The sequence below is a fragment of the Phoca vitulina genome, unplaced genomic scaffold (assembly GCF_004348235.1).
Source record: "Phoca vitulina isolate PV1807 unplaced genomic scaffold, GSC_HSeal_1.0 scaffold19, whole genome shotgun sequence".
Classification (NCBI taxonomy): domain Eukaryota; kingdom Metazoa; phylum Chordata; class Mammalia; order Carnivora; family Phocidae; genus Phoca; species Phoca vitulina.
Window position 1 is genome coordinate 22,768,561 of NW_022589722.1, and position 27,243 is coordinate 22,795,803.

The 27,243-nt window shown below is 55.6% G+C and overlaps 1 protein-coding gene across 2 annotated transcripts; it reads left to right on the forward strand.

The window, feature by feature from the left end:
- Positions 1 to 9,967: 9,967 nt before the first annotated feature.
- RASD2 (RASD family member 2) lies at positions 9,968 to 22,267 on the forward strand. Of its 2 annotated transcripts, none has more exons than XM_032416740.1 (3): positions 9,968 to 11,022; positions 15,804 to 16,197; positions 19,538 to 22,267. In XM_032416740.1, the coding sequence occupies exons 2-3, from the start codon at positions 15,927 to 15,929 to the stop codon at positions 20,065 to 20,067; spliced, it is 801 nt and encodes a 266-aa protein (XP_032272631.1). In that variant the 5' UTR covers positions 9,968 to 11,022; positions 15,804 to 15,926; the 3' UTR covers positions 20,068 to 22,267. The 2 variants fall into 2 exon arrangements, with proteins under 2 accessions (XP_032272631.1, XP_032272632.1); XM_032416741.1 differs by having other exon boundaries at positions 9,968 to 10,522.
- Positions 22,268 to 27,243: the final 4,976 nt, after the last annotated feature.

The window sequence follows — 27,243 nt, forward strand, 5'->3', positions numbered from 1 at the left end:
AGAAGGGTCACCCAACTAGCTAGTGACAGCACGAGGAGAAGCCAAATCCGCTGGAGCCCTTCTTCGTAGCCCAGCTCGATGAGACAAGGGTCTGTCATGATCTGCCCCTTGGGGGTGTGGCGTGCGCTCCTCCAGGCCGGCCTAGCAATTTTTTTTTTTATTAAAGATTTTATTTATTTATTTGAGACAGAGAGAATGAGAGAGAGCACATGAGAAGGGGGAGGGTCAGAGGGAGAAGCAGGCTCCCTGCCGAGCAGGGAGCCCGATGCGGGACTCGATCCAGGGACTCCAGGATCATGACCCGAGCCGAAGGCAGTCGCTTAACCAACTGAGCCACCCAGGTGCCCCGGCCTAGCAATTTTTAACACTTCTAACTTAATGCTAATTTTGTTTAGAAAATTGTTTTTTTTTTTTTTTTAATTTAACCATGGGAGAGAGGAACCTGGGGACTCAGAAGCTAGTTAAGAGTTCAGATTAGTCACCTAATGTTACTAGTCTAAGTTTGCGTTTTTACCATGCACGACCAAACCTAACACTGCTTCCCGCCTTCTCTGGATGTGTGGCCCTGAAGGCTGGGGCTGACCGCAGGCAGGCACCTCTCCAGCCCAGCCCAGCCTTTCAGTTTCCCTAATGCGGATAACCTTTTTTTTTTTTGAAAGCTAAGCACTTTGCAGGCATGCGCTCAGTGAATTGCAACAATAAACCCATTAAGTGGGTATTAATCTTATCCCCATTTTGCAGATGGGGAAACTGAGGTCCAGAGAAGCTCAGCGACTACGTACTTACAGTTACTAAGGCAGGAAGTGGTGGTGCTGAGAGCCACACCCAGGCTGTGTGTCCCTAGTGCCTGGGGGAGTCACCATCCCCGTGAGGCTCTACGGGCCGCCCTCGACTCAGGCTTCTTTGCCAGTGGGGCTCCTCCTCCGCTCCTTGGACCCCAGCTGGGGAGGACCATGGAGCTGGGAAGTGGATGGGGAGGGAGGGGGAGCCCTGGCTTGCAGCAGCGGCCACCCAAGGCCAGGGCAACTGCGCGGTTAACCTGCACGAGGCGCCCCATCAGGCTGCTCCCTCCAGTCCCTCATTACAGTCCTTAATTATGTACTAACAGCGGTTCCGAGTGGAGGGCGAGGAGGAAGGGTGGCAGAGCCAGCATCCAGATGGCCCTTCTGGCGAGCGTGGGCTTCATCTGGTCTTTATGTAAGAGTCGCTCTGCTTCCCAGATTGCCTTTGAGGCAGACGTTTAAACACTTGTTTTGTGTTTATGATACAGAGGAAGAAATTAAAAGGCCCCCAGAGGAAAAGGAGAAAGAAAAAAAAAACCCAGGAGTGATTCTGGGGACTTGTCAGGCAAGATGGAAAGAGAAACCAGGTCTGGGACTGGTTTCAAGAGAATGGCAAGCAGGTGGCTTCCCTGGGCGTGGGTGGTGAGATCCAGGATTCCATGATCACGAGCAGGGAGGAGGGCGAGCACCCTTCTGGTGACAGAACAGGGCAAGAAATGGCCCGTGATCGAGGGCCTGATGTGTGCTAAGCACTGTGGTAGACTTGATATATTCTTTCTAATTCTCTCAACATCATTACAGATGCAGAAACCGAGGCCAGGGAGGCTCAGAGTCTCGGCCAACATTAGCTTGCCTGAGAGCTTGCCTTGGCCCAGGATTTCTACAAGTTTTCCACCGGGAACACCTCCCCACACCTTCCCCCATTCCATCCCTCCTCCTGCGGAAAGGCTCCCCGGAAAATCCAGCCCAGGGGTGTGGGCCTCTCCTCCCCAAGTTTCCCAGCCTCATGGCTTCTGAACCAGATCTCTAACTTCCTCTGACCTTGCATTGCTCTGGAGCTCAGGCTCCTCGGATCTGTTGGAAGAGGACTTGGCGGCCAACACTCCAAGCCACTGTTGGGTTTTTAGGTTCTCTCTGAGGCACCCTGACCTCTGCTTGAACATGCACGAACAGGGAGTGAACCCCTCGCACAAGTTTGGGCAGAGATGGTAGTTTGGCACTTCTCCGTTAGAGAATCGCCTAACGGACAGCAAGTAACGAGGCTTTTCTTTTCTTGTCGACACCCTTCAGGTGGGAGATTGCAAGGGTATACAATCAATCACCATGCCTTTGTGGATGAGGACACGAAGGCCCAGGATGCTGGGGGTTTGCCCAAGGTCACACAGCGAGCTGGGGACTGAACAGGAAGGAGAACTCAGGCCCAATCCCTAGCCTGGTGCTCCTCCCTCTGTCTGCCTAGCCTCGGTGATGAGCCAGGACCCCCGGAGAGGGTGGGGTTCTAAAGATCACAGGACTTGGTGGGGGGGGGGGTGTGTGAGTAGGGAAATAGAGCTAGAGGCAGAGGGAGGCATACTTGACATGAGCCCAAAAGTGACCTGATGAGAAAAATAAGGACTCCCTGGATGTTGACTTAGAATAAGCCAGTTTTCTTTCTGGGATTTTATGGGCCTGTATATCCTTGCAAGACACTGGCCAAAATTGAGGGTTACAAGACAGAAACAAAGCAAATGGATCTATTTCTGTTGTTTTTTGTTATATAACAAACCATCCCAAATCTTGGTGGCTTAAAATAACAATGGTTTTATGATTTCTTGTGCTTCGCTGGTAGGCGGGGCCACAGCTGGACATGCATGTAGCCATTCAGCTGGTGGCTGGAAGGTTCTAGAAGGGCCACATCAGTTCCCCTCTATGTGGCCTTTCTCACCACCTGGTCTCTCCTTCCTGGAGGACAGCTTGGATTTCCTTACTACATGGCGGCTGGATTTGGGGAGAGTGAAGGCGGGAGCTTCTGGGTCTCTCGAGGCCCAGGCTGGAACTGTCACTTCTGCCACATTCTGTTGGTCAAAGCGAGTCACGATGCACCCAGGACTCTGGTGGGGAGGAAATAAGCTCCACGTCTTGATGGGAGGAATCGTGGGCGGCCATATTTGCAGACAAACTCCCACAGGAAGTTGATAGGGATCAGGGAACGTGGAAGGGACATAGGATGGGATTTGCCCCAATTTGACTTATGCACAAATTTCTGGAAGCACGGTAAAGGGAGGCTCACCGTCCGTCTGCACGGGGCTGAAGCTGGGGATTCTGCGCAGCTGTCTCTGCCTCTCATCCACTACCCTGCTTTCTTCTTCTTCAAACAACCATATTGGCGGGAGACCACTAAAGCGAGAGAGAAATACACCAAGACCACAGTCATTAGCATCCTGGAACATTGGATTCTATTTCCGGCAGATCTGAGGTGGTTGGCAAACCTCTACCCCCTGCGTCCCTGGCTCAGCACTCCAAGGTAATAAGCCCACTGTATTATGTAGCATTAGCAGAAGTGCCGGGGCCGACCAAGAGAGGAAGTAGACTCCGCATACTCCACGAGCATCAGCATGCACCTGGCGCTTGGGGTTCTGCTCTGGGCTCAGGGGAAGGCAACTCACCTCGATTGAGTGCTCACTGCGTGCCAAGTGCTGCTGGGCACATCTGGCCCCTGCTTTTAGCCTCCACTTGTGCTCTTTTCCCTCTCCCTGCCTTCCGGTCAATCTGGGTGTGTTCTAGTTCTTCGAATGGGCCACTTGTTCTCTTCCTGGCCTTTGCGTGTTCTGTTTCTTCTGCCTAAAACACCCTTTCCCTGGTTAACTCCAGGGAAACTCCTCAAATCAGGACCCCTGCCTTCTCTGCTAGATTGTAGGCTCCCAGTCCAGTGTTCTCCAGATGTTTGTTGAATGACTGAATGACTGAATGAATGAGACTTCGCAACGGCCCCTTTGACAGATGAGACAACTGAGGCTCAGAGAGAAGTAAATTGACCCAGGGCAGAAGGAAGTGAGAGACAGAGCCAGATGGTTTGGTGGCCACGCTTGCGTCCTTTCTACCACACCTGGCTGATAAGGGTAAACGCAGGTGTGGCCAGCGGTGATGGGGAGGGGCAGGGGGTGCTGGGAGAATACGTGAGAGCCCGGGTACTTCTCTGCCCCATTGCTCACAGAGAGTAATGCCAGACGCAGGGGTGGACCCTGGAGCCAGGCTGCTGAGCTGCACAGTGTTTGGCTGAGCCTCTATGGGTCTGGTCTCCCTCAGTCTCTCTTGAATTGAGGGTTTTCAGGCACCTTCTTGGTAGACAAGAGGTGTCAGACCAGCAACCCAATTGGCTGTCAGAACCTGGAAAGTTGTGCTAACCCCTAGGGTCTTTGACACCCTCTGGGTAAAAGGGCCCAGGGCAGATTCCAGGTCAGAATCAGGAGGTGTTAATCCCAGAGGGCCAGTCAGAATGCTGCATCGGAGATGACTTCCCACCGTGGAGAGAGCACTGTCCCACACAGATTCAGGATCCCAGCTCCACCAATAAGAGCTGAGTGACCTTGGCCCAGTTCCTTGACCTCTCTGAGTCTCACTTTCCTTGTCTGGAAAATGGGGATAATAAGATACTCTTCATAGGGTTATTGAGAAAGTTAAATGAATTAATTGTGCAGCACGCTTGGAACAGGGCCTGCCTCCCCAACTTGAGCCTGGCATAAAGGAAGCAGTTGACAAATATTAGGCTAGAAGACCTGTTGTTCTCCCATTGCCATTGAACCTTTCCTGCCTTGGTTTGTCTTCCATGTAATGTTTTGCTCTGCATGCTTCCTGGGGCTGTGGGAAGATTAAATGTGATGAAGGATGAAGAAGACACCTGTAGAGTCCTGTCCAAAGGGCAAGGCTAAAGCAAGTTGTGTCGTCTTTGTGTCTCCATCTGGACCACACCAGGTCAAGGCCAGGGGCCTGATAAACATCCAGAGAGGAGCAGAAATTTCGTGGGCTTGGGAAATGGTGATGGTAAGGATGGTGGTGGTGGTGGTGGTGAGATGATGATGATGGAGATGGAGATGATGATGATGGAGTTGGAGATGATGGAGATGGAGACGATGATGACAATGATATGACGACAATGATGGAGATGGAGATGGAGATGATGATGGAGGTGATGACCATGATATTGGATGGATAGATGGATGGATGAGAAGGCTCATTATAGCATATTCAGGCCAAGCCTTAAGAAGACAATAGGATGTCATAAAAAGATCAAAGGACTGCTTGTTCAAAGACCCATATACTTTTCAGTCCAGGCTCTGCCTCTTACTAGTCAAGTGACTAGTTGGACAACTAGTTTGGACAAATCACTACACATCACTGAGCTTCATCAGTTCCATCCTGCTTCCTTCACAGGGAGCACCCATGGAGATCACACCATGATCATTTTCATGCACACAAGCAGCTGTGGTTGTTGCTGCTGTATCTGAGAGTGAACCCTACCCACAGGCAGTCATTGCCATCAAGTGAATTGACGTCAGCACAAACTCTGTTGCTTCCCTACCCCCATGTCTTTAAGCCAATGAGATCCCTCCCAGCCTCTTCATCTACAAATGAGGCTAATATGCTACCCCCACATAGGGTTGTGGCCTGGCTAAAATGGGTTCTTGTAGTTGCAGGGACCAACCCAGTACCTGAGAGAAGTGGGGGCTTCAGAAACGGTCCTCATTGTGACTAAAAGCCTCTGGTCCATTCTGGCTATTTCTTTCCTGGCTGCACCCTTAGCTTGGCCTGACCTGCTATAATGATCCTACTCTCCTGGGCATCACTGCTCCCTGCAAAACACTCCTGTGGCACATTCTTCAAGGTCTAGATGAGGTCACAAAAGGCTGCCCTGTGTGGTTGTGCAGGTTGCTTACTGGCTCAAGGGTGCTTAGCTAAGGAAATTCAGCTTGTGCTCCTCCCTCTCCCCTGCCTGCCAAAGCTGTGAACCTTAGAGAAGGTCTGCTTCTTCCTGAAGGAGGCAACTTTTCTAATTGGTATAAAAACTAGAGCTAGGAAGGCACCAGAGTCATTCATTTAGCTTAGAATTGTAGAAACAGATGGGTGTCTCAGAGAGGATCTGACCCAATGTTCTTGTTGCAAAGAAGAAGAAACTAACCACTACTCATTCATTCATTCATTCATTCATTCATTTCGATTGGACATTTATTGAATACTTACCACGTGACAAATGCCATCTCTATGCTCAGCAGGAGGCAGAAGTGGTTAGATGAGAAGAAGGGCACAGGTGTGGTTGGTTCATCTGTGTTCCTGCTGACCCGTCCTTATTGTTCCCACCTCAAGGGATGTTTGGCAAGGCCCTGTAATGCTCCTGATCCAGCTAGACTCACGCTGCTGATGACCCAATGACCCAGGCTAAAGGCTCGAGGCTGATTCAGATGCCTGGGCTCTGGGTCTAGCCAGCTAGTAACATGTGTTGAACTTGGTGAAGCCACCAACCATCCCTTTGTCTTCAAAACAGAAAGATTGGGCCACATGACTGCTAAGGTTTTGCCAATTTTAATCTTCTAATCAGTGTTTCTCAAACTTTGGCATGCATCGGAATTCCTAGGAGGGCTAGTTAAAACCCCGACGGCTGGGCCTTGCCTCAGATCTTCCGATTCAGTGGGTCCGGGGTGAGACCTGTATTTCTAACAAGTTCTCTAGATAGTGCTAATGCTGCTGGTCCAGGAACCATACTTTGAGAACCACCGCTCTACCACTGAGCAAACCAAGCTGCACATTAGAATCACTTGGGAGAGCTTTAAACAGTGTGGATATCAAGCCCAACACCAGAGCAATTAAATCAGCGCCTCTGAGCAGGAGCCTGGGCTTTGTTATCACGTAAGCCTCCCCCAAGGTGATTTTTATTCTCTGCCAGGGATAGGAACCACTGTTCTAGAAAAGCAGCCAGGGGTGTGACAGGACATTGGTTGGGCAAACACATTACTTCCCTTTGGAGAAATGTCTTTCAGATCTCTCCCATTAGTGGCCTGGTTCTGAACAGCCTCCCTGAGCCTCAGTTTCCCCTTCTGTAAGTGGGGTTTTTAGGAGAACTTAACGGAACTCTGCCTCGCTGTAGTCCTGCCCTCCCCTTCCTCTTGTTTCCAAGGAGAGCTTGTGCATTGCTTGTGCTCTGCGGCTGTTGAGCTGAGCACAATTCAATAAGCGTTTATTAAAAATGCACAATGTGTAAGATGCTGCCCTTAATGATGTGGGAATACGAAGATGAATCAGGCTCTGTCCCCACTCCAAGGAGCTCACGTGCTAATGGGGATGATGAGGCACGTGTCCAAAATGTATGGCAGGATGTGACATAGGCCATAAAGGAAGTAATCATGATGAAGACTACTGTATGCAGGGCCCCCAGTGCGAGGCACTTTACAGTATATTTTAATCCTCCCAACAACCCATAAGGTGGATACTATAACACCCACTTTACAGGTAAAGAAACTGAGGCTTAAAGGAATGGTCAGTTACCTACATGCAAGAGCCAGGTTTTGGGTTTTTTGGTTTTTTGTTTTGTTTTGTTTTGCCACGGGATCCCGGAAGAGGACGACATTCACACCACTAGAAAGGCTAGGAGACTTTGTGGGGAGAGGTGTGAACACCATGCTTTGAAGGATGTGTAGAAGTTCACTGAGTAAAGACAGAGAAAAAGTTCTCCCAGATAGAGGGATCAGATACACAAAGGCCTGGAGGAGGGAAATCCCAATGTCTTGAGGGACCTGGAAATGGTTTGATTTAGCTGGAAGTGCAGGCTGATGGTGGGACGTAATGGGAACTAGATCCTGGTTGGAGGCTTTGGATGCCAGACTAAGGAGTTTAGATTTTATGTCTTAAGCCATGACAATTCTTGAGCAGGGGGTAGCATATCTTTGAAAAAGATTAAAGTGGTCATGGATTGGGGGGGGCGGGACAGGGAGCCCACTAAGCAGGGAGGTGACGACAACAAATGGGCCATTCGAGATGGTGAGGCAAATGGGCGGGGGAAGGATAGGAAAGAGGGAAAACTGGGAAGCGTGCTGTTGCCACGTGAAGCTTCTTTGGGCATCGATCCCTTATGTGCACCTGCTTATTGACTGAACCATTTTGCGTTTGAGGAGGGACAGGGGTAGGGGCAGGAGCAGGTGGGTCTCCCGGGGCCCTGCAGCTCCATGTGCAGCAGCAACCCTCAAGATAAGGTCCATGGAGCGTGACCGGCTGAGTGGAGGACGGGGCTGAAGCAGCAAGTAATGGGTCTTGGGCTGGCTCAGAGCTAGCCACCTGCCACATTTCCTGGATGGGAGTGGGAGAAATGGCCCGAAGGCCTGAGTGCTTCTGACGCCAGCCTTCCCGGTGAAGCATGACACCTTGCTTGCCTCCTGCTGTCCAGCTTACAGCCAGCTCAAGGCTCACAGCCTCTGTGTGTCGAGCTGAGCACAAGCCCTCCTGGGCTGAAGCCAGTTCCTAGAAGCAAAGTCTGGATGCGGAAAGAGTGCTGGGCTGGGATCCTGCCATTTGCTGGCTGCGTGACGTTGGGCACATCCCTTAGCCCTAGCCCAGATTTCACATCCTCTGATTGGGGGACTAAACATAATCAAGTAATGCAAGTACCACACTTTCCACCTCCTCCTCCACCTACCCCATATTCTCTGGTTGATGTCCCTAGGGAACCTCGAGACCACACAGGGACAAAGCAGAGCAAGCCACTTTCTATAATCAAAGTCTAAGATGATTTTGGCACTTTTGGCACTCTGTGGACCTAGCATATCATACCCATTTTATAGGTGACACAACCAAGGCCCAGAGGAAAGCACAAGCTGAATTTCCTTAGCTAAGCGCCCTTGAGCCAGTAAGCAACCTGCACAACCGTACAGGACAAGCCCTTTGTGACCCCATCTAGTCCTTGAAGATTGACTAGTTATGGAAACATGACTGGCCCAGGGCCAAATATGTTTACTGCCCCGTGTAACCTTTGAGGGGTTACAGAGGCAGGACTTGAATGCCAGTCTCTCACCCATTGGAGCTGGACCCTCAGCTTGGTGCCCCTCAGACTCCCACCACCCACCATGAGGTGGGAGGATAGGTCTGGTAGTGGAGGGAAGATTGGCAGACATCCTCCAGGTTCAGGGTTCTGCAAGTGATGGACATTTCTCTGGATGATACAAACTATGGTTTAATAGACAGTACGTGTCCCTTCACCCTATCACACAGTGAGAACATTCTCTTTTCAGCCTCCTGAAAGCATGAAGGAAGAAGTCTCTGATGGGTGCTAATAAATAGGTCTTTGACACCTCTCCAAACTTTGCCAATCTCTCATCTTTCACTGAGGGCACTTCTCAAGCCCTGGCATGCGAGTTTCCAGCTAGAATTTAATAACCTTGGTTTGTTTTCATTGTGTTTATTTTTACTCTTACCTTCTATTTATGGCAAGTGATACTGGCTTCCCATTTAAGGCAGTGATATAACGATCCTCTAAAAAAAATGTGTTGGGGGGAGAGTGGGTCTTGGACTTAAGAAAATACTAAGTAATAAGTGGTGTCTAGATATGGCATAATAGGAACGACTGATGTCTGCCCTAGTTCAAGGCGGGGAGAATGGAGGTGAATGCCCAAGGCGCCCGGCTCATCCCCAGCAAGACTCTCTCTACAGTGCTCTCCGAGACCTGCGCGCGCAGACCTCCACTCGGTGACTCCGCGGCCCCTCCGGGCGGCACGTGCGGGGTCCACGCGCCATCCCGCAGGGTCCCGCGGGCCGGAGATCTCGGGGCGGCCAGGCCGGACACCGGCAGGGCACCTGGGCATTTCCGCGATGGACGAGGGCGCGGGAGTCCTGGCGCGCGGGCTGGGGGGACCTCGGGCGACTGGTTGCGGGACCCTCGCAGGTGACCTGCGGCCGGCGCGGTGTGCGTGTGATTGCGCGCGCAGACGTCAGCCCCCGAGGCCCGTGCCGCCTTCCGGTCACGGTGCGCACCCCCAGCCGCCCCAGCAGCGGCCCCGGCCCCACGCGCCAGGGCACGCGGAGCGCCAGACTGCGGCGCCCGGGCGGCCGCGGGCGGGGCGGGGCCGGGCCGCGGGACCCGCCGCCCATTGGCCGAGCGCGGTGCTGGGGGCGGGGCGCCGGGCAAGGCGGGCGAGCGCGCTCCGGCAGGCCGAGGCGGGCGCAGGGCGGCGGGACCCGCTGCTCGCGGGCCGGGGAGGGGGCGGCCGGGCGCTGCGCGACGGGTCCACGGAGGGACGCTCGCAGGCGCGGCGGAGAGCTCCCAGGCCTGAGCTGGGCTTCTGCCGCTGGGCTCGCCACTGGGAGCCCCGGCTGCGATCGCTTTCGGGAGGGACCATTGACCTCGCCCTGCGGGAGAGAGGGGCGTTCGCCTCCAGGAGAGGAAGGGAGGGAGGAGCTTGGGCTCGCAGAAAGTTCGCCTCCTCCGAGGGCCAGAGGAGGTGAAGTGGGAGGAGGAGCGGGTTTAAGGCTAACTCGGAGCTACGTGCGAAACCTTGGGGCGGCGTTCAAGGCCCCCTCCCACACGCGCGCGAAGCTGAGCGCCCTGCTCCTCCTCCAGCTGCTGGCGTCGCCTCGCAGGGAGAAAGGAGCCGTCCCTCCGGCGCGGGGAGAGCTGCAGAGCTGCAGGCAGAGGAGGAGGCCACGGCGAGCGGGGCAGCACCCCCACCCCGAGCGACCCCCTTTGGCGCGGGCGGAGAAGGTGGCATAGGCGACCAGCACAGGTTCGCTCACTCCGGACGCGCACACACGCACGCACCCACAGGCAGCTCCAAAGGACCCTCCAGGAGTCTCTAAGGACCCTCTTAAAGCCCCGGACTCGCCCCTACAGCCCTCCCCCAGCCCCGGAGACCTAGGCGGGGACCCCGGGATCGGACGTCCCCGCGCCTCCGGGCACCTGGCTCAGCAGGAGTCCCCCGGGTCGGGGCAGGGCAGGGCCGGCGGCGGCGAGCCCGAGCCCGCCCGGTGCCCAGGCCCCTCTGAGCCCTTGGAACCCACCCATGGGGCACCGGCTCCCCATGTCCCCTCGCCCGGCCGCGCCCAGCCCGGCGCCCAGAGCCGCGCAGAGGAGGAACCCGGCGCAGTGACCCCGGAGCCGCTGCAGCCTCTGGAAGCCTCGGCGGCGGCAGCAGCTTCGGCTGGAGAGGCCAGCGGTTCCCCGCACCTCGAGGCGCTTCCAGGCAGCCCTCCAAGCTGTGCCAGAGCCCCAGCCCGCAATTCTCAGGTAGGAGAGAGACACCCCAACAGAACTGGGGAGCTGGCCGAAGTGGGGGAAGCCAGATAGAACGGTTTGAGGCTTGTGGGAGGAAGGCTTTACATGACCAGGGAAAGTTAAGCTGATTGAGCATCTACTATGTGCGGGGATCATAGGCAACTTTACATATCTAAAGAAAATGATCCTAGTTGAGCACCTACTATGTGTCAGGCTGAGTGCTAGGCCCGTTACCTATCCCAGGTGGGAAAGACGTTCTGAGCTTCTACTATGTGCTAGATGTGTTGCTAGGAGCTTTCCATTTCAGGGACCCAGAGCAATAGACATTTAAATATGAGGACACGGGCTCAGGGAGGAGGGAAGATTAAGGAGCACCTTCCTGTCCAGTGTTCGTTGAGCTTTCTGAGGGGGGTTGGTGCAGGGAGTGAGTTTCCTGGGTGATTCTTTGCCCCGGAAATGTTTCCTGTATTCAGCTGGCCCGGAGGGCCTTCACGTACCCCTGAGGAGCTCTCTCTGACCTCTCCTCCCTTTGCCCCCTGCCCTGGGAGGATGATAGAGGATGTTCAGAATTCGCGGCAGGTAGGAGGCCAGGCTGGGATGGGGCAGCCGGCTCAGGAGCCCATGATTCAGGCTTACCCTGGCGTCCTAGTGACAAGATGGGGCCCCCCAAGACCTTTGCCTGCACTCCAGTCCCACCCCACCTGGCTGTTCCAGGCGACCCCTTGAATGCCAAGAGGGGGTGCCTCAAAGGAACCCGCTTGCTGCGTGTCAAGAGCTGTATTAGCCTCTTGACTTCTTGCTGAACAATCCGGGCCACCCTATGGGGTTGCTTCTACAACAGCCATTTGATAGATGACCAGCCCCACCAGGCCAAACCATTTGCCCCAGTGTGCTGAGCTGGTGAGAGGCAGGGCTGGTGTGCTGGAAGCCAATGGCCGCCTGCTTTCTACCATCCCGAGCTGCCAAGGGTGGTGAGGCTGACTTTGCAAAGCCCCCAGGACACCCCTTGGCGTAGGGATGGAAGCCAGTGAATAAGGTATATGTCCAGAGAACTGGCATGTGTGCTAATGGAGGGGGCTTGAGGTGTGTGGGAGGGAGTGGCGGGGCAGGGGGGACTGGTGCAGTGCACCCAGCTCTGGGGACTCACAGGGAGAAGGACATGTCCAGACTCTTGTCCTGGTGTCCTTGTCCCTCTGATTCCCTCCATCTTCCAGGCAGGCCCTGGGCGAGGGGCTTAAGGGTGAAGAAAGGGGTGAACCTACAGATGCATTTGCTGGGAGCCGGCTGGGCAGGGTTGGGGGTGAGTCCTGGGCAGGGTGCCTGCCCCCAGCCACCTGCGGGGAGAGAGAGGGAACGAGAATCTAATAGGCCTCAGGGTTCATTCTTCTGCCTGACACCAGCTGAGGCTTCACTGAGTCAGGCACTGTTTTGAAAAAGGCTGGTTTTGGCCAGGGGGTGGGTTTTTATGGAGGTAAAAGCCCAGGCTTTCGAGCCCAGCAGCCTAATTCTCATCCTGGCCTGGCCGGTGATCTGCGTGAGCTGGGGCAAGTGACTCAGCTGTGCGGATCCCCAGTGTTCTCGTTAGTCCAGTGGATTGATGGTGGGCTGCTCTTCATGGGACTGTCGGGAGGTCATTGGAACAAGGTATGCAAAGCACCTGGTGTGACGGAAGCCCGTCTGGCTTCGGCTACTCTTCCCCCAGGATGGCCCTGCTCCATCTCTGCTCTGGGACTTTCTGCCTCCCCGGGGGCCCTGGGAATGGCCCTGGGGTGGGGTCAGCTGAGAGTCACAGAACTCACCTTCGGGTTCTCATGCTGTGAGGGGTCCCCATTAACCACCTACTGAGCCTCCAGCGTTGAGCTCTACATTCTTGAAGGGCCCCTGGCCCTCTGCTGGCCCTCTGCTGGCCCTCTGCTCCTCGCTGTATGAGGTCGGCCCGGCTGAGGATGGAGAGCGGAGAGCCAGCAGCAGAGGAGAGAAGCCATGCCCACAGCGTCCCCCTGTGCCGCCTCTGGGGGAGGAGAGGGAAGGAAGATATGGGGACAGGAGGTGGGGCTCACGGAAGCGCCGTCAGCTGGCGTCCAGGTGTCTGGGTGCCACACACAGCCCCACGTGGCTGGGGCCACGTGAAGACTCACAGTCTTCTGTCAGAGAAGAAAACCACGTCCCCCCCCCACCTTGCCTCTTTCTGAGGCCCCGTCTCCTCTCTGACTCTCGGCCTCTCCTTTCCGACTTGCTCAGGCCCCTTCAGCCACTGATCCTAGCACGTCTGTACCAGGAGCTCCAGGCTAGAAGCTGGGCAGGCGGTGATGGGGACTAGCATTGTCCCTGGGGGCTGCTGGCCTCCTTCCCTCCCTGTCTAGACAGAGGTGATCACAGCAGAATCCAGCTCCCCGCAGAGGGACCGGGGAGGGGACTGTCGTGGTGTGGGGCCTCTTTCCCTCCCGTCTCCACTGAAGGCCCAGGCTGGCTTGCTGAGAAGCCTTCGGCCCCCTCTCCCCAATGCGCACCCACAGGTGTGTCCAGGGCACAGAGACCCTCAGCACAGCACCTGGGCCAGCCAGGCAGGGCAGGAGAGGAGGGGCAAGGCCTCAGAAGGAAGCTGCAGGTGAGCTCCAAAGGCAGACCCTTTTGCTTCATTCATTCCTGGATCATTTATTGAGCACTTGCTGTGTACATGGCGCTGAAATCCTGTGGAATAAATTGAGAGATGGCCGCAGGCATGAACTAGAGGGGGATGTGGTGGTCTTCGTCTTGGAGTCACTGTCCTGGTTCCCTTATTAACTACATGGGCCAGTCAAGGAGACTTTTAAGTATCAGAGTCCTTATTTGTGGAATGGGCAGATAATATCTTCCTTGGAGGGAGGTGGTGAGGAGGCTCCATTGCGTGGGGCAGACGGCCTGGGGTCAGATCTCTCCTTTGCTGGTTACTGGCTGTGTGACCATGAGCAGTTACTAAATGTCTCTGGGCCTCAGGATCCTCTCCTGTAACCTGGGGGAACACCACCTTCCTTCTGGGGTTACTGAGGGGTGGAGCAAATGAGTACACGTTCATCAGAGCTCTTAGAACACTCTGGCATACATTGACTGCAAGGTCAATGTCAGCTCCCGTTTTTGTTCTGTACTTAGCACAGTGCTCGGCACACGGCGGGGGCTTGGTTAATGGTGATTGTCAGGGCTCCAGGCTTAGGGTCAGTGGTGTGCAGAGCGGGCTTATTGTATGCATCTCTTTGCAATTCATTCATCGAGATCCTCTTGGTAGCTGGGAATTGGCCATGGTGGGAATGTGTGTGCCACGGAGGTGGATAAATGCTACCAATAAAAGCGTTTTAAAAAGGTATTTTTTGAGAGCCGGTTTACTGCACAGTGGCTCTCGGTTGGGCAGGGCGAGCAGAGGCAGATGCCTGGATGCCCCGAACAGGACGTATGCCAGGAGACTCACACAGGTCTCTCCACCTCCAGTCTCTTAGTATACGGGCAGAGAACAATGTGCTGTTGGAGAGAGCCTTGGGATAAGTGGATGAGGCATTCCGGCTCCTGAGCTGGAGCAGTCAGGGGTGCGGACCAGTGGGAGCCGGTCTGTACAGCTCCCAGTGCACATTGAAAAGAGGTGCCTTCTCTGGGCAGATGAACTCCACAAAGACAGCCCTCCACTTTCCCACCCAGCTGGGTGCCTTGTGCAGTGCCCAGTCTGTACAACCGTGCGTGGCCGCAGGCTGAGGGCAGAGGGGACCGATATTCCAGCGGGCCTGTATCCATTTCTAGTTCCTCTTCTCTAGAGAGGGGAGGAATTCCTGCTGGGGTGGGCTTGGGAGCCAGAGAAGCCTTCAGAGAGGAGGTGGTATTTGAGGCAGGCCCTGAAACATAAAGAGAAGAGGGTGTTCTGGCAGAGGGACTAGCACGAGCTAAGAAGTGGAGGCAGATCTCAACAGAGCTCTAACAGAGGGATGGGCTCAGGGATTCTAAGTGGATTCTGGTGGGTGCTGACAGAGGAAAGGAGGGTGGCGGGGCTGTGACTGGCCTTTGGGGTGGGGCTGTTGGAGCCCTGGGGGGTTATTTATCTCCATTTGGGCTTTGGAGCCGGGACCCATTTCAGTCTCTTCCACAAGGCTGGGAAGCCCCCATAGAAAGTTCTGGGTATACCCCAGGACCATAAACACTTGGAGCTCTGAGGGACTCGAGTTGTTCCTGGGTCATTTCTCTGACCCACATCCCCTAGGCCAGGTCTCTGGATCTCCCAAGTGAGCAAATTCCCAGGGCCTGGTGCTGAAATCACTGGGCCCTGGCTGGGGAGGATGTGGTCTGGACGTGGCCTTTTCCCTGTTTCTGGGAAGGCCTGAAACGGCCTTAGGCCCAGGCCTAAGAAACGCTCTCTAGCACCTTCCCCAGGTCGTGCCCTGGAGTCACAGCTCCTGGGAGGCCAGAGTGGGACAGGACCGAGGGGCCAGGGAGAGATCAGGTTCTAGCAAGAGTTAACGTTTTGTGACCTCAGCATGTGCAACAGCCCTGGGAGTAGAGTCCCTTTTATAGACGAGAGAAGTGACTGTCAGGTCAAAGGGGCTTCTGCAAAGCTACCTGCTAGCCCGAGAACAATAGGGAGCCGGGGTAAAGCAAAAATTCCGGCCCCAGCAGTCCTGGGCCGGGATAAACAAGGGGTGGACAGACACGAGGGCGATGAGCGCCTGTGTGGTGGGTGGATGCGGAGGAAGGAGGCCGGAGAGGGCATGAATGACGGAGCTGGCAGGGCTGCAAGGCCCCTAGAGACACCCCAGTCTAACGTCCCCATCTTACAGACAGAAAACGGACACCTAGACCGGAGCCACACAGAGGAGGCCAAGGCTGCCAGCAAGAGGCTGCAGGGCCGGGTACAGGGCCTCCTGACGTCGGCTCCCCGCCCCGTGCCGCCGTCCCGAGCCATGATGAAGACCTTGTCCAGTGGGAACTGCACGCTTAGCGTGCCCGCCAAGAACTCGTACCGCATGGTGGTGCTGGGTGCCTCGAGGGTGGGCAAGAGCTCTATTGTCTCCCGCTTCCTCAACGGCCGCTTCGAGGACCAGTACACGCCCACCATCGAGGACTTCCACCGGAAGGTCTACAACATCCGAGGCGACATGTACCAGCTGGACATCCTGGACACGTCCGGCAACCACCCCTTCCCTGCCATGCGCAGGCTCTCCATCCTCACAGGTAGGTGCCCGGGGTAGGCATGTCCGCTCACAACAAGCCTCCCGGGGAGGGCGGGGTGTGCCTGGAGGGGCAGAGAGGGCGGCTGCTTGCCTGAGCAGATGATCGAGCTGGGGCCCAAATTCCACTCTGGCTGGCTGTGGATCGAGGATCAAGTCCTGCAGGGCTGCCTTCTAGAAGATCGGGAGCTGGTGCAGGCGGGTACGGGGGGTGGCGGGGGGTAGTCCTCTCTGGGAACTCTCCTGCTGGAGGTAGCCCAGGGTCAGTCTGCTGGCCTCAGATCTCTTGACCCCAGGCCTTTGCTGTCTCAGTCAGGGCAGGACCCGGGCAGCGGTCAGTCGAAGGGTAGGCAGGAGCCCTGCCCAGGCCGGGAGCTCAGTAGTAATCAGAGTAACAGTGGTGGCAATAGCTAATGCTTATCAAGCTGTGTGCCCCGGCCCATTCTTAGAGCTTGGCATGGATTTATTTCATCCTCACAATTAACCTAGGAGATGGGTCTTTGCTTCCACTTTACAAGTGGGGAAACGGAGGCCCAGAGAGGTTAAGTTAGTCCGGGTGGTAACACAGGTCGTCCCTGGCCGTCTGGCTCTTATTCTCTACCACTAAACTGCCCCGTAGTCTCTTGGCCCTGCTGGGAATGGTGGGGAGGGAAGGGAGATTGTCAGGGATTAAGGGGGCGCGTGGAGATGCAGGACTGGGCATTAGTCAGGCAGTTGTGCGTGGCGGCTGTAGGAGGGCGGGCCAGAAACCGGTCTGCGTGGGGCAGCGGCTTCCTGGTTTTGTTCCTCTGGGCAAGTGACTTTATCTGTCTGTGGCTTGGCTTTCTCTGTGTGAGAGCATCACGTCAGCACCCACCCCAAAGGTCACTGTGAGACGTAAATGAGTTAATACAGCAGAAGTGCTTGGTGAACAGAGAGTAAGTGCTCAGTAAACACTTGTCTTAAATTAACCCAGTATTTATAGAGTGCCTGCTCGGGGCTAGGCAGAGTCCTTTCCTAATCCATGTTTCTCCCACTGCTGGGCAGTGATGAAGGGAAGGAATGAGCAAGTGCCTCTCTGTCCATCACTAAAATAACCCCCCAAATGGAGATGTTCTTGCACCAAGAAACCCACACCATGCACGCTCCTGCCCCTGTACCCTGGCCGAGCCCCCTCCTTGAGCACTCTGGGCAGATGGCTTCTTCCTGCAGCCTGTCCTTGCTGACTGTCTGACCCACATCACACTTGGACCCCCCCACCCCATATTTTGGAGAGGCAGTGTGTGGATCGAAGGAGCCCTGGGTTGACCTGGAGCCACTTGGTGGCTCCAATGTGTGACCAGAGGTCTGAGTCTCAGTCTCCCCAGCCGTACAGTGGACATCAGCTTGGTTCCCCCCAGTGTGGCTGTGGGGAAACTTCCAGCACCTGGTGGGGGTGCAGGGATGTCCGCTCTCCTTGCCTTGGGGAGCGGACTGGGTGCCCACCAATATAAATAAGGCTAACATCAGAGGGAGGGAGAGCGATGTGGAGGAGGACCACGTGCATATTTCCAAAATGCATTTTTTAATTACACCAGTGATATGCAAACACACCCTCCTGTAAACACAGAGAAGCCTAAAGAAGCCCCTTTGGCCTGTGTCCCCAACGCCAGGCTCCTGTCCCCTCCCCGGAGGTGGCCGCCCCATCAGTCTGGTGGGGACACTTCTGGACCCCCACGAACACACTGACCTTTATATTTGTATCATCTTCGTAACAGGGAGGGTTTTTGCCCGTCTCTTTTCAATGTGCACTTACGATTCGGAGCACATCTGTCTGCTGCTTGCTTTTTTCACTCACCAGCCCGTGCCTCATTTCCGACCTGGTGCTGGTGCGCAGGAAATTCTGAAAGCCATTAATTCTGCCACCAGCTCTCTTTCCAGCTGCCAGCCACGCTGTCTCTGAAGCTTGGCATCACGGTCTTGCATTTGAATATGTCAAGACCGCCGAGTCCTCAGGGGCCCAGGATTGGCCTAATGGGACGGGGTTGGCAGCCCAGGCGGACACAGTTGCCAGGCTGGGGCCGCCTTGCAAGTGCCTCTCTCAGCAGCCCCCACCCCCATTCTTCCCATCCCACCCCGCCCATTCACCCAGCTTTATGGACACCCACTGTGTGCTGGGCGCTGGGGGACAAGGTCATGGGTGACACTGTCTCTCATTGTCCTGGAGTGCACGGTGAAGGGTATACCATTGGCCAGAGCATGGTTCTGAATGTGGCATGGGCCTCTGAGCCTCAGTTTCCTTGTCTGGGAAACAGGGAGTTTTGACATCTCCCCACAGGTTCTTACGAACTGAAGCCAAAGTCTGAGCGTGAGCCATAATCCCAGTAGTAACATCCAGAGATTGGGATGTGGGCATTGCCCAGTCTCTCTCTCCTTGCCCCCCCCCCCCCCCGCCACCCCTGCATGGCCCATTTCAGACCCAAAGACTCATCTTGAGTAATGCAGTGAGTTGAAGCAGGGACCGCATGGGTCTTGGAGGCTAGCACTCACTTATTCATCCATGATTTATTCAAGAAGCAGAGAGCACCTGTGTGTGCCAGGCAGTGGTTGGGTAAGGACAGCAGCAGGTCCACGTCTCGGCCTAGCCATGTTCACACTGTGTGATTTTGGGCAGGTTGCTCGCCCTTTCTGAGCCTCTGTTTGCTCACCTATCCCAGGAAGGTACTGAAATCCCTACCGCAGAGGTTTTGAGAGGAGTCGGGGAGGAAAGTGTGCGTGAAGCACGTGACCCACACTGGCTCTCGCAGGGGCTTGTTCCCCTTGTCATCTCGATACCTAAGACCTCTGAGCCTGGGCCACTCTCTGTTCATTATCCGGTGAAACCCTCACAAGAAGGTGTATTGCATCCACGTGGGACAGATGGAGAAAAGTCAGGTTTCGAGAGGCTGCCTGACCCTCCGCAGGCTGCGTGACCAGTAAGGGGCAGGGGCCAGATGTGACCCGAGGCCTGCCAGGTGCCGGGACTCTGAGCTCCTACGATGTGTCCGGCACCATTCCAGGCCCCGGGGATGCGCTCTGAACAAGTCGGGCAAGACCCCTGCTGCCATGAAAATTGTATTTATTATTATTATTTTAGCACAGTCTGCACAAATTCACAAGCAACTCGCTCCATCTCCAGCTCTGCAGCGAAGTGTCGGGGGGATGAACTGTGTCTGAGCCAGGCTGAGCCACACATTCGCTGTGTGACCGTGAACAAGGGCTTTGACCCTCTGGGCCTCAGTCTCCTGCTCTGGAAAATGGAGAGAACAGCCACTCCCCCTTAGGCCGGGAGGGTCGAGTCAGTGACCGGGAGGGTGGCCTCACCACCTGGGTCCCTCTCCCCGCAGGTGACGTCTTCATCCTGGTGTTCAGCCTGGATAACCGGGAGTCCTTCGACGAGGTCAAGCGCCTGCAGAAGCAGATCCTGGAGGTCAAGTCCTGCCTGAAGAACAAGACCAAGGAGGCGGCAGAGCTGCCCATGGTCATCTGCGGCAACAAGAACGACCATGGCGAGCTGTGCCGCCAGGTACCCACCACCGAGGCCGAGCTGCTGGTGTCCGGGGACGAGAACTGCGCCTACTTCGAGGTGTCGGCCAAGAAAAACACCAACGTGGACGAGATGTTCTACGTGCTCTTCAGCATGGCCAAGCTGCCCCACGAGATGAGCCCCGCCCTGCACCGCAAGATCTCCGTGCAGTACGGGGACGCCTTCCACCCCAGGCCCTTCTGCATGCGCCGCGTCAAGGACATGGACGCCTACGGCATGGTCTCGCCCTTTGCCCGCCGCCCCAGCGTCAACAGTGACCTCAAGTACATCAAGGCCAAGGTCCTTCGGGAGGGCCAGGCCCGCGAGCGGGACAAATGCACCATCCAGTGAGCGGGAGGGACGCTGGGCTGGGGCTAGGGCAGTGCCTTACAGGAGGTGGCCCCAGGCGCCCGCTGCCCATGTCCCCCCCCCCCCCCCCCCCCCCCGCCCCTCAACGAGACCCCGACAGCAGCCGTGTTCGAAGGCCTCTGGCGCCAGACTGGGCGACCCCAGCCTCTGACCTCTGTATGTTCTCCTTGCCTTCTTGCGACTTCCCTCTGATTCTGCTCTTCTGAGGTCCCCCTGTGCTCTCAGCTCCTCCGTGCGGGGCCGGAAACAAGGCTGGGCGACCTCGGGACTTGTTCCGGCACCCAAGTCAGAGCCACCCTATCCTTGGGGTTGACGCGGAGGGGCCAGACTCCCTACCTTGATGGAACCTCCTGGAACTGTCGCGGGGTGATAACGAGCCCCGGAGCCAGATGGGACAGGACGCTCACCCTCCAATCTCGGCTCAGCCGTTTCCACGCCCCCCACCCCTGGGGTGGCCCCCAGGTGTCCCTACCCGTGAGCCAGGGCCGTCGACCCTGTGTTGGGAGAGGGGCGTGGCCACGTCCCCAGGCCCCGCCCATCCCGGGTCGGCCGGCCTCCGCCGTCTCCCGCAGATTCCTCCCCTGTCTGCTGGGTGTGCTTCGCTGTCCTCACGTACTGCGCTGTGCGTAGCTGCAGGAACGGAAATCCTTGTACTGTAAAAGCTACCCCCGCCTCGTTGGCCGGACCCCCCGCCCAGGTTAGACCCGCTGCCTCTGCTGGGGACACCTCCCTCCCCGATCCCGATCCCGATCCGGGACAAGGTTTCCGGGGCCTGCCTCCGGCTAGACACTGCCCTCCGTCGTCGTCGTGAGCTTCACAGTTTACACTTGCACTGGGCGGGGGCGGGAGGGGGGGTGCAGGCTGGGGCTGCTTCTCCTCCTGCACCCCCACCCCCCCGTTTCACAGAGGAGGCGGCTGAGACTCAGGGGGGAGGTGGCACGTTCCAGCCCATCCCCACCCCACCAGGTTCAGGGCAAGGCTCTGCCTAGAACCACGCCGTCTTCTACTGTGCTTGCTCCTCAAGCATTTATTGAGCACCTACTGGGTGCTGGGTCCACTGTGTGCTAGGAAACAAAGAGGGTGAGCAGTGCACTTTATGCCCCCAAGGCCAGGCCCTTCCCCAGCCTCAGCCTGTTTCCCTCACCCGCATGGCCTGTGCCCGCCCCTGCCGCCCCACTGCCCTGTGCCCTGTGCGCTGTTTGGGGGAGGGTGCAGGAGCAGCTGGGAACCCCCGCCGAGCCCAGAGAGGTAGGTGGGAAGGCTCCTCGTGGGTCCCTAGCTTGTGCCTAGCGCTGGGCTGCTGCGTCCCAGGTGTGGCGGGATTTGAGCCTGCAGACCAAAGGTCTTGTCATCAGCTCTTAACAAATACATTTTGTATCTTAATCTCCTTTAAAATATTGAGATTTAGGGCTACAAGGAACCTTAGTGATCATCTAGTGAATCTTTCTGAGGCCCGGAGAGGGTGAATGACTCTTGCTCACTCCAGCCCACACAGCAAATCTGTGAGTGGCAGAAGTGGGGCTAAGTCTGGGTATTCGGCACCCCCACCCCCTCTCTTGATGCTTCTTCAGCCCCGGGGGTAGGGGGCCCTTCAGAAACCGGAGGTGTCTTTTCCCTGACCCTCTCTCTAGATCGGTCTTCGAGGGCTCCTATAAATTCTGTGTACGTCATGCCCAGATACGTCCATGTACACACATGTGAACACAAAGCTATATATGTGCCCCAGCTCCAGGCCTGCATACTCCATACCTCTACCCTGGCGCCCCGCTTCTGTGCCCTCACCCGGCCCCAGCCTGCACCCTCTAAGCAGACTGGGTACCCTGGCCAGGACAGGTGTGTGGCCTGGTCCCACCCGTGATGCCCCCGCTACCCCAGATCTCTGTGTGCGCTACCAATTAAAGTGGGTTTGTTTCTAAGCTGTGTCCTTGACCATGTGAATTTTCTGTATTTCTAAGAGGGTTTGCTTCTTTCTCCAACCAAAGCTGGCCTTGGCCTCCCTAGCTTGCACCTGCCCTGGTGGAAGCACTGAGTCAGTCTTCAAGTTTAAATAGATGAGGGAGGGGGCACCCCAAAATAGGAAGTTGTATCCCTGTCTTGGCCCTTGCCCTTCTGGGCCTTCTGGGAGGCGTGTGCTGAGTTGTCAGTGTCCCTCTGGAGGGGTAGCGAGGTCAGACAAAAGAGATTCCCCCCCCCACCCCATGGGTCATCAGCCCTTTGGGGCCACCATATGTCTGAGTTCTGTGGGGCTCCTGTAGACCATTGATTTTGCCCCAGGGAACGTTTGGCATTGTCTGGAAATATTTTTGAATCACCAAGCCTTGGGTGGGGAGTCCTGCTAGCATCTAGTGGATAGAGTACCCTCCTGCTCAGGTCATCTCCCCCAGTAAAGAGTTATCTGCCCCCAAATGTCAGTAGTGGGAAGCCTCAGTTGGACGTTTTGTCCTCAAGGTTGGGACAGAGCCCAGGTCTGTATGGTTGATTTGATGTACAACTTTCTGGACAGTATTTAATAAACACTGGGCGAGCAGAGCGAGCCTTCATTGGAAATGAAGCTGGATGGTGGTGGAGGCAGAGGGACAGGGTCTTGAGCCTGTGCCACCCCAAACCTGCCCCCAGGGTGGAGGGAAGAGGAGGAGACCAGCCTTGCACCTGCTGTGTGCTTTACACTTCATGTCTCGAGCCCCGGCCCCCTCTTCAGCTCCATGAGAAACCTGCTCCTCACGTTCACCCTGCTGTCCCTCCACCTTGTCCAAGATGGCACAAAGCTGGTGCCATGGCAGATGGGGGATCCGAAACCAGAGGCCATCTTAGCTTCATGTGGGTGAGGCAAGGATTTTGCATCGATGGTCTGTGTTTTTGATCAATCAACAACTGTCACCGAGCATGTAGGTGATGGGGCTCCCAATTCAGAGGGTGAGATCTCTGTCCGGACATTCACAAAGTGAGGTGAGCCTGGCCAGGGTGGAAGCAAGACCAGGTGGGCCTGGGGTGTGGGGGGAGCAGGAGGAGAGCTCCCCGCTCTGCCCACCTGGGAGCCTAGCTCCCCTCCTATCCTTTGGCCACACTGGGCAGAGAGGGCAAGTGTAGGAGGCAAATCACTTTGACGCTTTCCCAGTCCTGGTCTTTGTAAGCACGACACATGGAGGCCAACACCGCCCCCAGTATCACGGGCCAGCGCGGTGCCGGAAGAGGGGCTAGCGAGACGCGGCTGGGCTCGCCAGGGCAAGCCTTCCCCTGTGCGTCAAGCCCCGGGCCGCCTCTGCCACTCCCCGCCTCCACTGGGGACTATGAATAAGTCATGTCCTTTCCCAGACACTTCAGCTTCTTTATCTCTACAGGGGAGGTGGGGACAGGGCAGTTGGACCAGACAACATACGAATAGCCCCTTGCAACCCTATGTTCTCTGCAAGGAAGAATTACTATTCCCATTACATAATCCACAACATTCCACTCGTTGCTAAACAGAACACGCTTTCTCCCGCCCCGGCCCCGGCTCCCTGCATCCCCCAGGCTCACCCTGGGACGGGGTTACTGAGCGCGGGGCTGGCTGCAGCAGGGGACGCTTGCCCCACAGATCTCTGCTTAGCCCTGGGACGGAGGGTAGAATAGGATGGTCGGAAAACTCCCCCACAGTGAAACCATTCAGAGACAAGCGCGGGACAGCCGGCTTAGCTCCCGACCCTAGGAACGAAACGCTGGGAATCTGATTTCAGAGAATTCTGTGCTGCAAACTCCAAGTACTTATTTCGTTCTGCCTCCCTGAACCTGTCACTTACTCAAAAGAAAAACTTCAGTCTGGGTCACGGTTTGCTGGGGCTGACGGGAGGCCAGCTGGGGCTCAGCAGCAAAGGCTGCTGGGAACGGGGGTAGGGAGGGAGGGTGGCCTTTGTTGAAGACCTACTGTGCACTGAGCACCGTGCTGGGCCTGTCACCTGCAGCCTCTTGTTGGATCCTCGGGGCAAAGCTGTGTGGGAGGATTATGACTCCCTTTTTACTTTACATACCAGGGAACCAAGGCCCAGAGAGGTGAAGCCACTCGTCTGAGGTTGCACAGCTCTAAGTGGCAGAGCTGAGCTAGGATCCACATCTGATCGCAAAGCATGTTTTCTCCCCAGAGTTTTCATAACTGAGTTGGCTGAGGGGCTGCTCTCTGGAGGGAGAGACTGGGAGGCTGAGGTGTGACATCTGAACATAGTTCAGCAACCTTGAGCGGATGTCATTCATAGGGAGTGAGATGCTCTACAGCTCGTTGCAAAAGGTCCAGCCACTGCAACAGAAGAACTCTTTCATGGGAAAGTCTGAGATGAGTGTGCTAGGCCAGAGGGTGGCTCTGCTCCACGGGTCATTCGGGCGTCCAGGTTTCAGGCCACCCCATCTCTAGGACCATGTCACCATCTGTAAGGTCAAAGCCATAGTCACCACATGAACCACATTCAGGTTCAGCCGGCGGAGTAGGGGAAGAGACTGCAGAGGATGCTGCTCTCAGGCCCTCCCCCTCACTTCCACTGGCCATGCACACCTGTGGGAAGGGCTGGGAAATGCAGTTCCTTGCCAGGTGACCCCACGCCCAGTGGCGCCTCCACCTGGAGAAATGGGAGAGGCCATCTGGCTGGCCAGCTGATGGTCCACCCCGCACCCTCACTCATCGGGTCCAGAACTCGGGCCACCGTGTGCAACCAGACTTCACTCAGAAGCACCTGGACCTCCCGCTGCTTCCTTCAAGTGGGTGTGGGCTTTATTTTCCCCTGGCCCTTGATAAAAACTTGGACTGTCCTGTGGTTTTTCTCATCGATACCAAAGGCTCTTCAGGTGGCAGATGCAGCCTCAGTTAAAGATCCTCGGCCCATGTGATGATGGACAGTTCAGTCTTTGGGCAAAGGAAAGACCTTCCCTCCTTGCCCCAGCTGTGATCTGCTCACACAAAAAGGTAGAAACTGAGGAAGAGAAGGATGGGCAGGTTCTCCTTTCCTTGCTCTCTGGCTTCCCTTTTAGCTAATTCTAGTTTCGCTCTCCCCCGCCCTTGATCCTTGGGAGGTGGGTCTGGTGGGGGTGGGGGGAGGAGGTCAGAGGAGTAGGGAAGTTCTTTCTTGCCCAGTACTGTGGTGTCACGGTAAGACAATGTCGTGCTTGGAGCATGGGAGATGTTTAACAGTGACATTAAAATCACAGGTTTAATTTCATTGATTTTCCCGACCCCATCCCACCATCCCTGGCAGCGGCTCACCGGCAGGCATTGGGATGTAGTTCTGTGCATCTTTATGTGGGTTGCTTGCTAGGTCCCTTCGCGGCCTCTAGGAATGTTCTAATACCTGTCGGTTTCCCATGCTGAGACCTCTTGCCCATCCACAGTGTTCTCTTGGACGGGGCTCAGGCATTCCCCTGCCAGCTTTCTCTCATGGTTTCCCCACATCTGGTCTGTATGAAACTCACATCCTTGGCCCCAATCAACTTTAAGAGTATAAACTGATCTGAGTTCAGGAAGGGTCTCTGGTCTCTAACTCAGACGATCTAACACTCATTAGATTTACCAGGCAGAGGACAAACAGTGGTCCACAGAGCCCTCAGCTACGAGGACATGCGTCAGGCACTCTAGGCTTAAACTGAGGGGCAGACACTCCCACAGCATGCCATAGCGCTCTTGGAAATGTCCCTTTCCCAAAAAAACCCTCTCACGACGGACTCTTTTATATCTTTGACATAGGTGAGAAGTATGAGAGTCAAGTAGCTGGTTCTTGGCCAGATATGTTGAAACTTTTGCCTTTGGTTTGGCACCCGGCTTTGGAATCTGAGATCGGTCTCCTTAGGGTCTCCGCAGAAATGAAGGGGAGAGGGTCAGGACCATCTGCCAGGTGGAGGGGGCTGGAGAATGGAGCCAGGGAGGGACTCCAGCCTCATCTAGGAAAAGGAACACGGCACAGGGCTGGGCTGGGCTTCAATATGGATCCTGTCCTTACTGGAAATGTGGATATTTTGTTCATTGTGAATGTCTCAGTCCATTTAGGCTGCTATAACAAAAATACCATAAATTGAGTATTAACAATACTCATACTACTAGATAAACTCATACTACTCATACTCATACTACTAGATAAACTGACTTATAAATGACAGAAATTTATTTCTCACAGTTCTGGAGGCCGGGAAGCCCAAGATCAAGGCACTGGCAGCTTCCGGATCTGGTGAAGCCTGCTTCCTTGCTCATGGATGGCAGTCTTCTTACATGATGGAAGGCATAAGGAAGCTCTCTGGGGTCTTTTTTTTTTTTATAAGGGCATTAATCCCATGTAGGCTCTTCCCTCATGACCTCATCACCTCCCAAAGGCCCCCCCCAAATACCATCCCACTGGGAATTAGGCTTCAACATATGAATTTTGGGGGACACAAGCATTTCATCTATAGCAGCAGATTTTTCGCATTACTTTTTATTTTTAAAATTTTGCATGAAAATATTATTTGGCTTGATTCCTGAGTTTTTTGACAGCTGTCTAAATTTTGCCCCAGAGGCAGTTGCCACACGCACCTCACTCTGGCCCTGGCCCTGGCTCCGGGCTCCAGGTTGGGTTCCAGTCTGTTCCACGCATTCGTTTGGAGACACACACACCCCCCACCCCCACCGGGCTGAAGAACCTGCAGCCACCCAGGGAATGCACTTCTCAGGACAGATCGTCGGATCACAAAAGGAGGGGTGGGAGTATGAGATGCCTTCTGAGCCTCAGCCTGGGACTGACGCACTGTCACTTCTGCCATATTTCACTGGTCAAAGCAAGTCCTATGACCAGCCCCCAATCCACAGGGTGGGGAAACGCACTCTGTCCGCTCCAGGGGAGTCACGCGGCAAAGGGCTCGCACGTATGGTATGAAGGATGGTGAACGTGGCTTAATCTACCACACCTAGCTTCTCTGTGACTCGCTTTCCTCTTTTGTAAGAGAGGTAATCACAGGCACCTGGGTGGCTCAGTTGTTGAGCATCTGCCTTCGGCTCAGGTCATGGTCCCAGGGTCCTGGGATCGAGTCCCACATCGGGCTCCCTGCTCCGCGGGAAGCCTGCTTCTCCCTCTCCCACTCCCCCCGCTTGTGTTCCTGCTCTCACTATGTCTCTCTCTGTCCAATAAATAAATAAAATCTTTAAAAAAAAAAAAAAAAAGACATGGCTCCCAA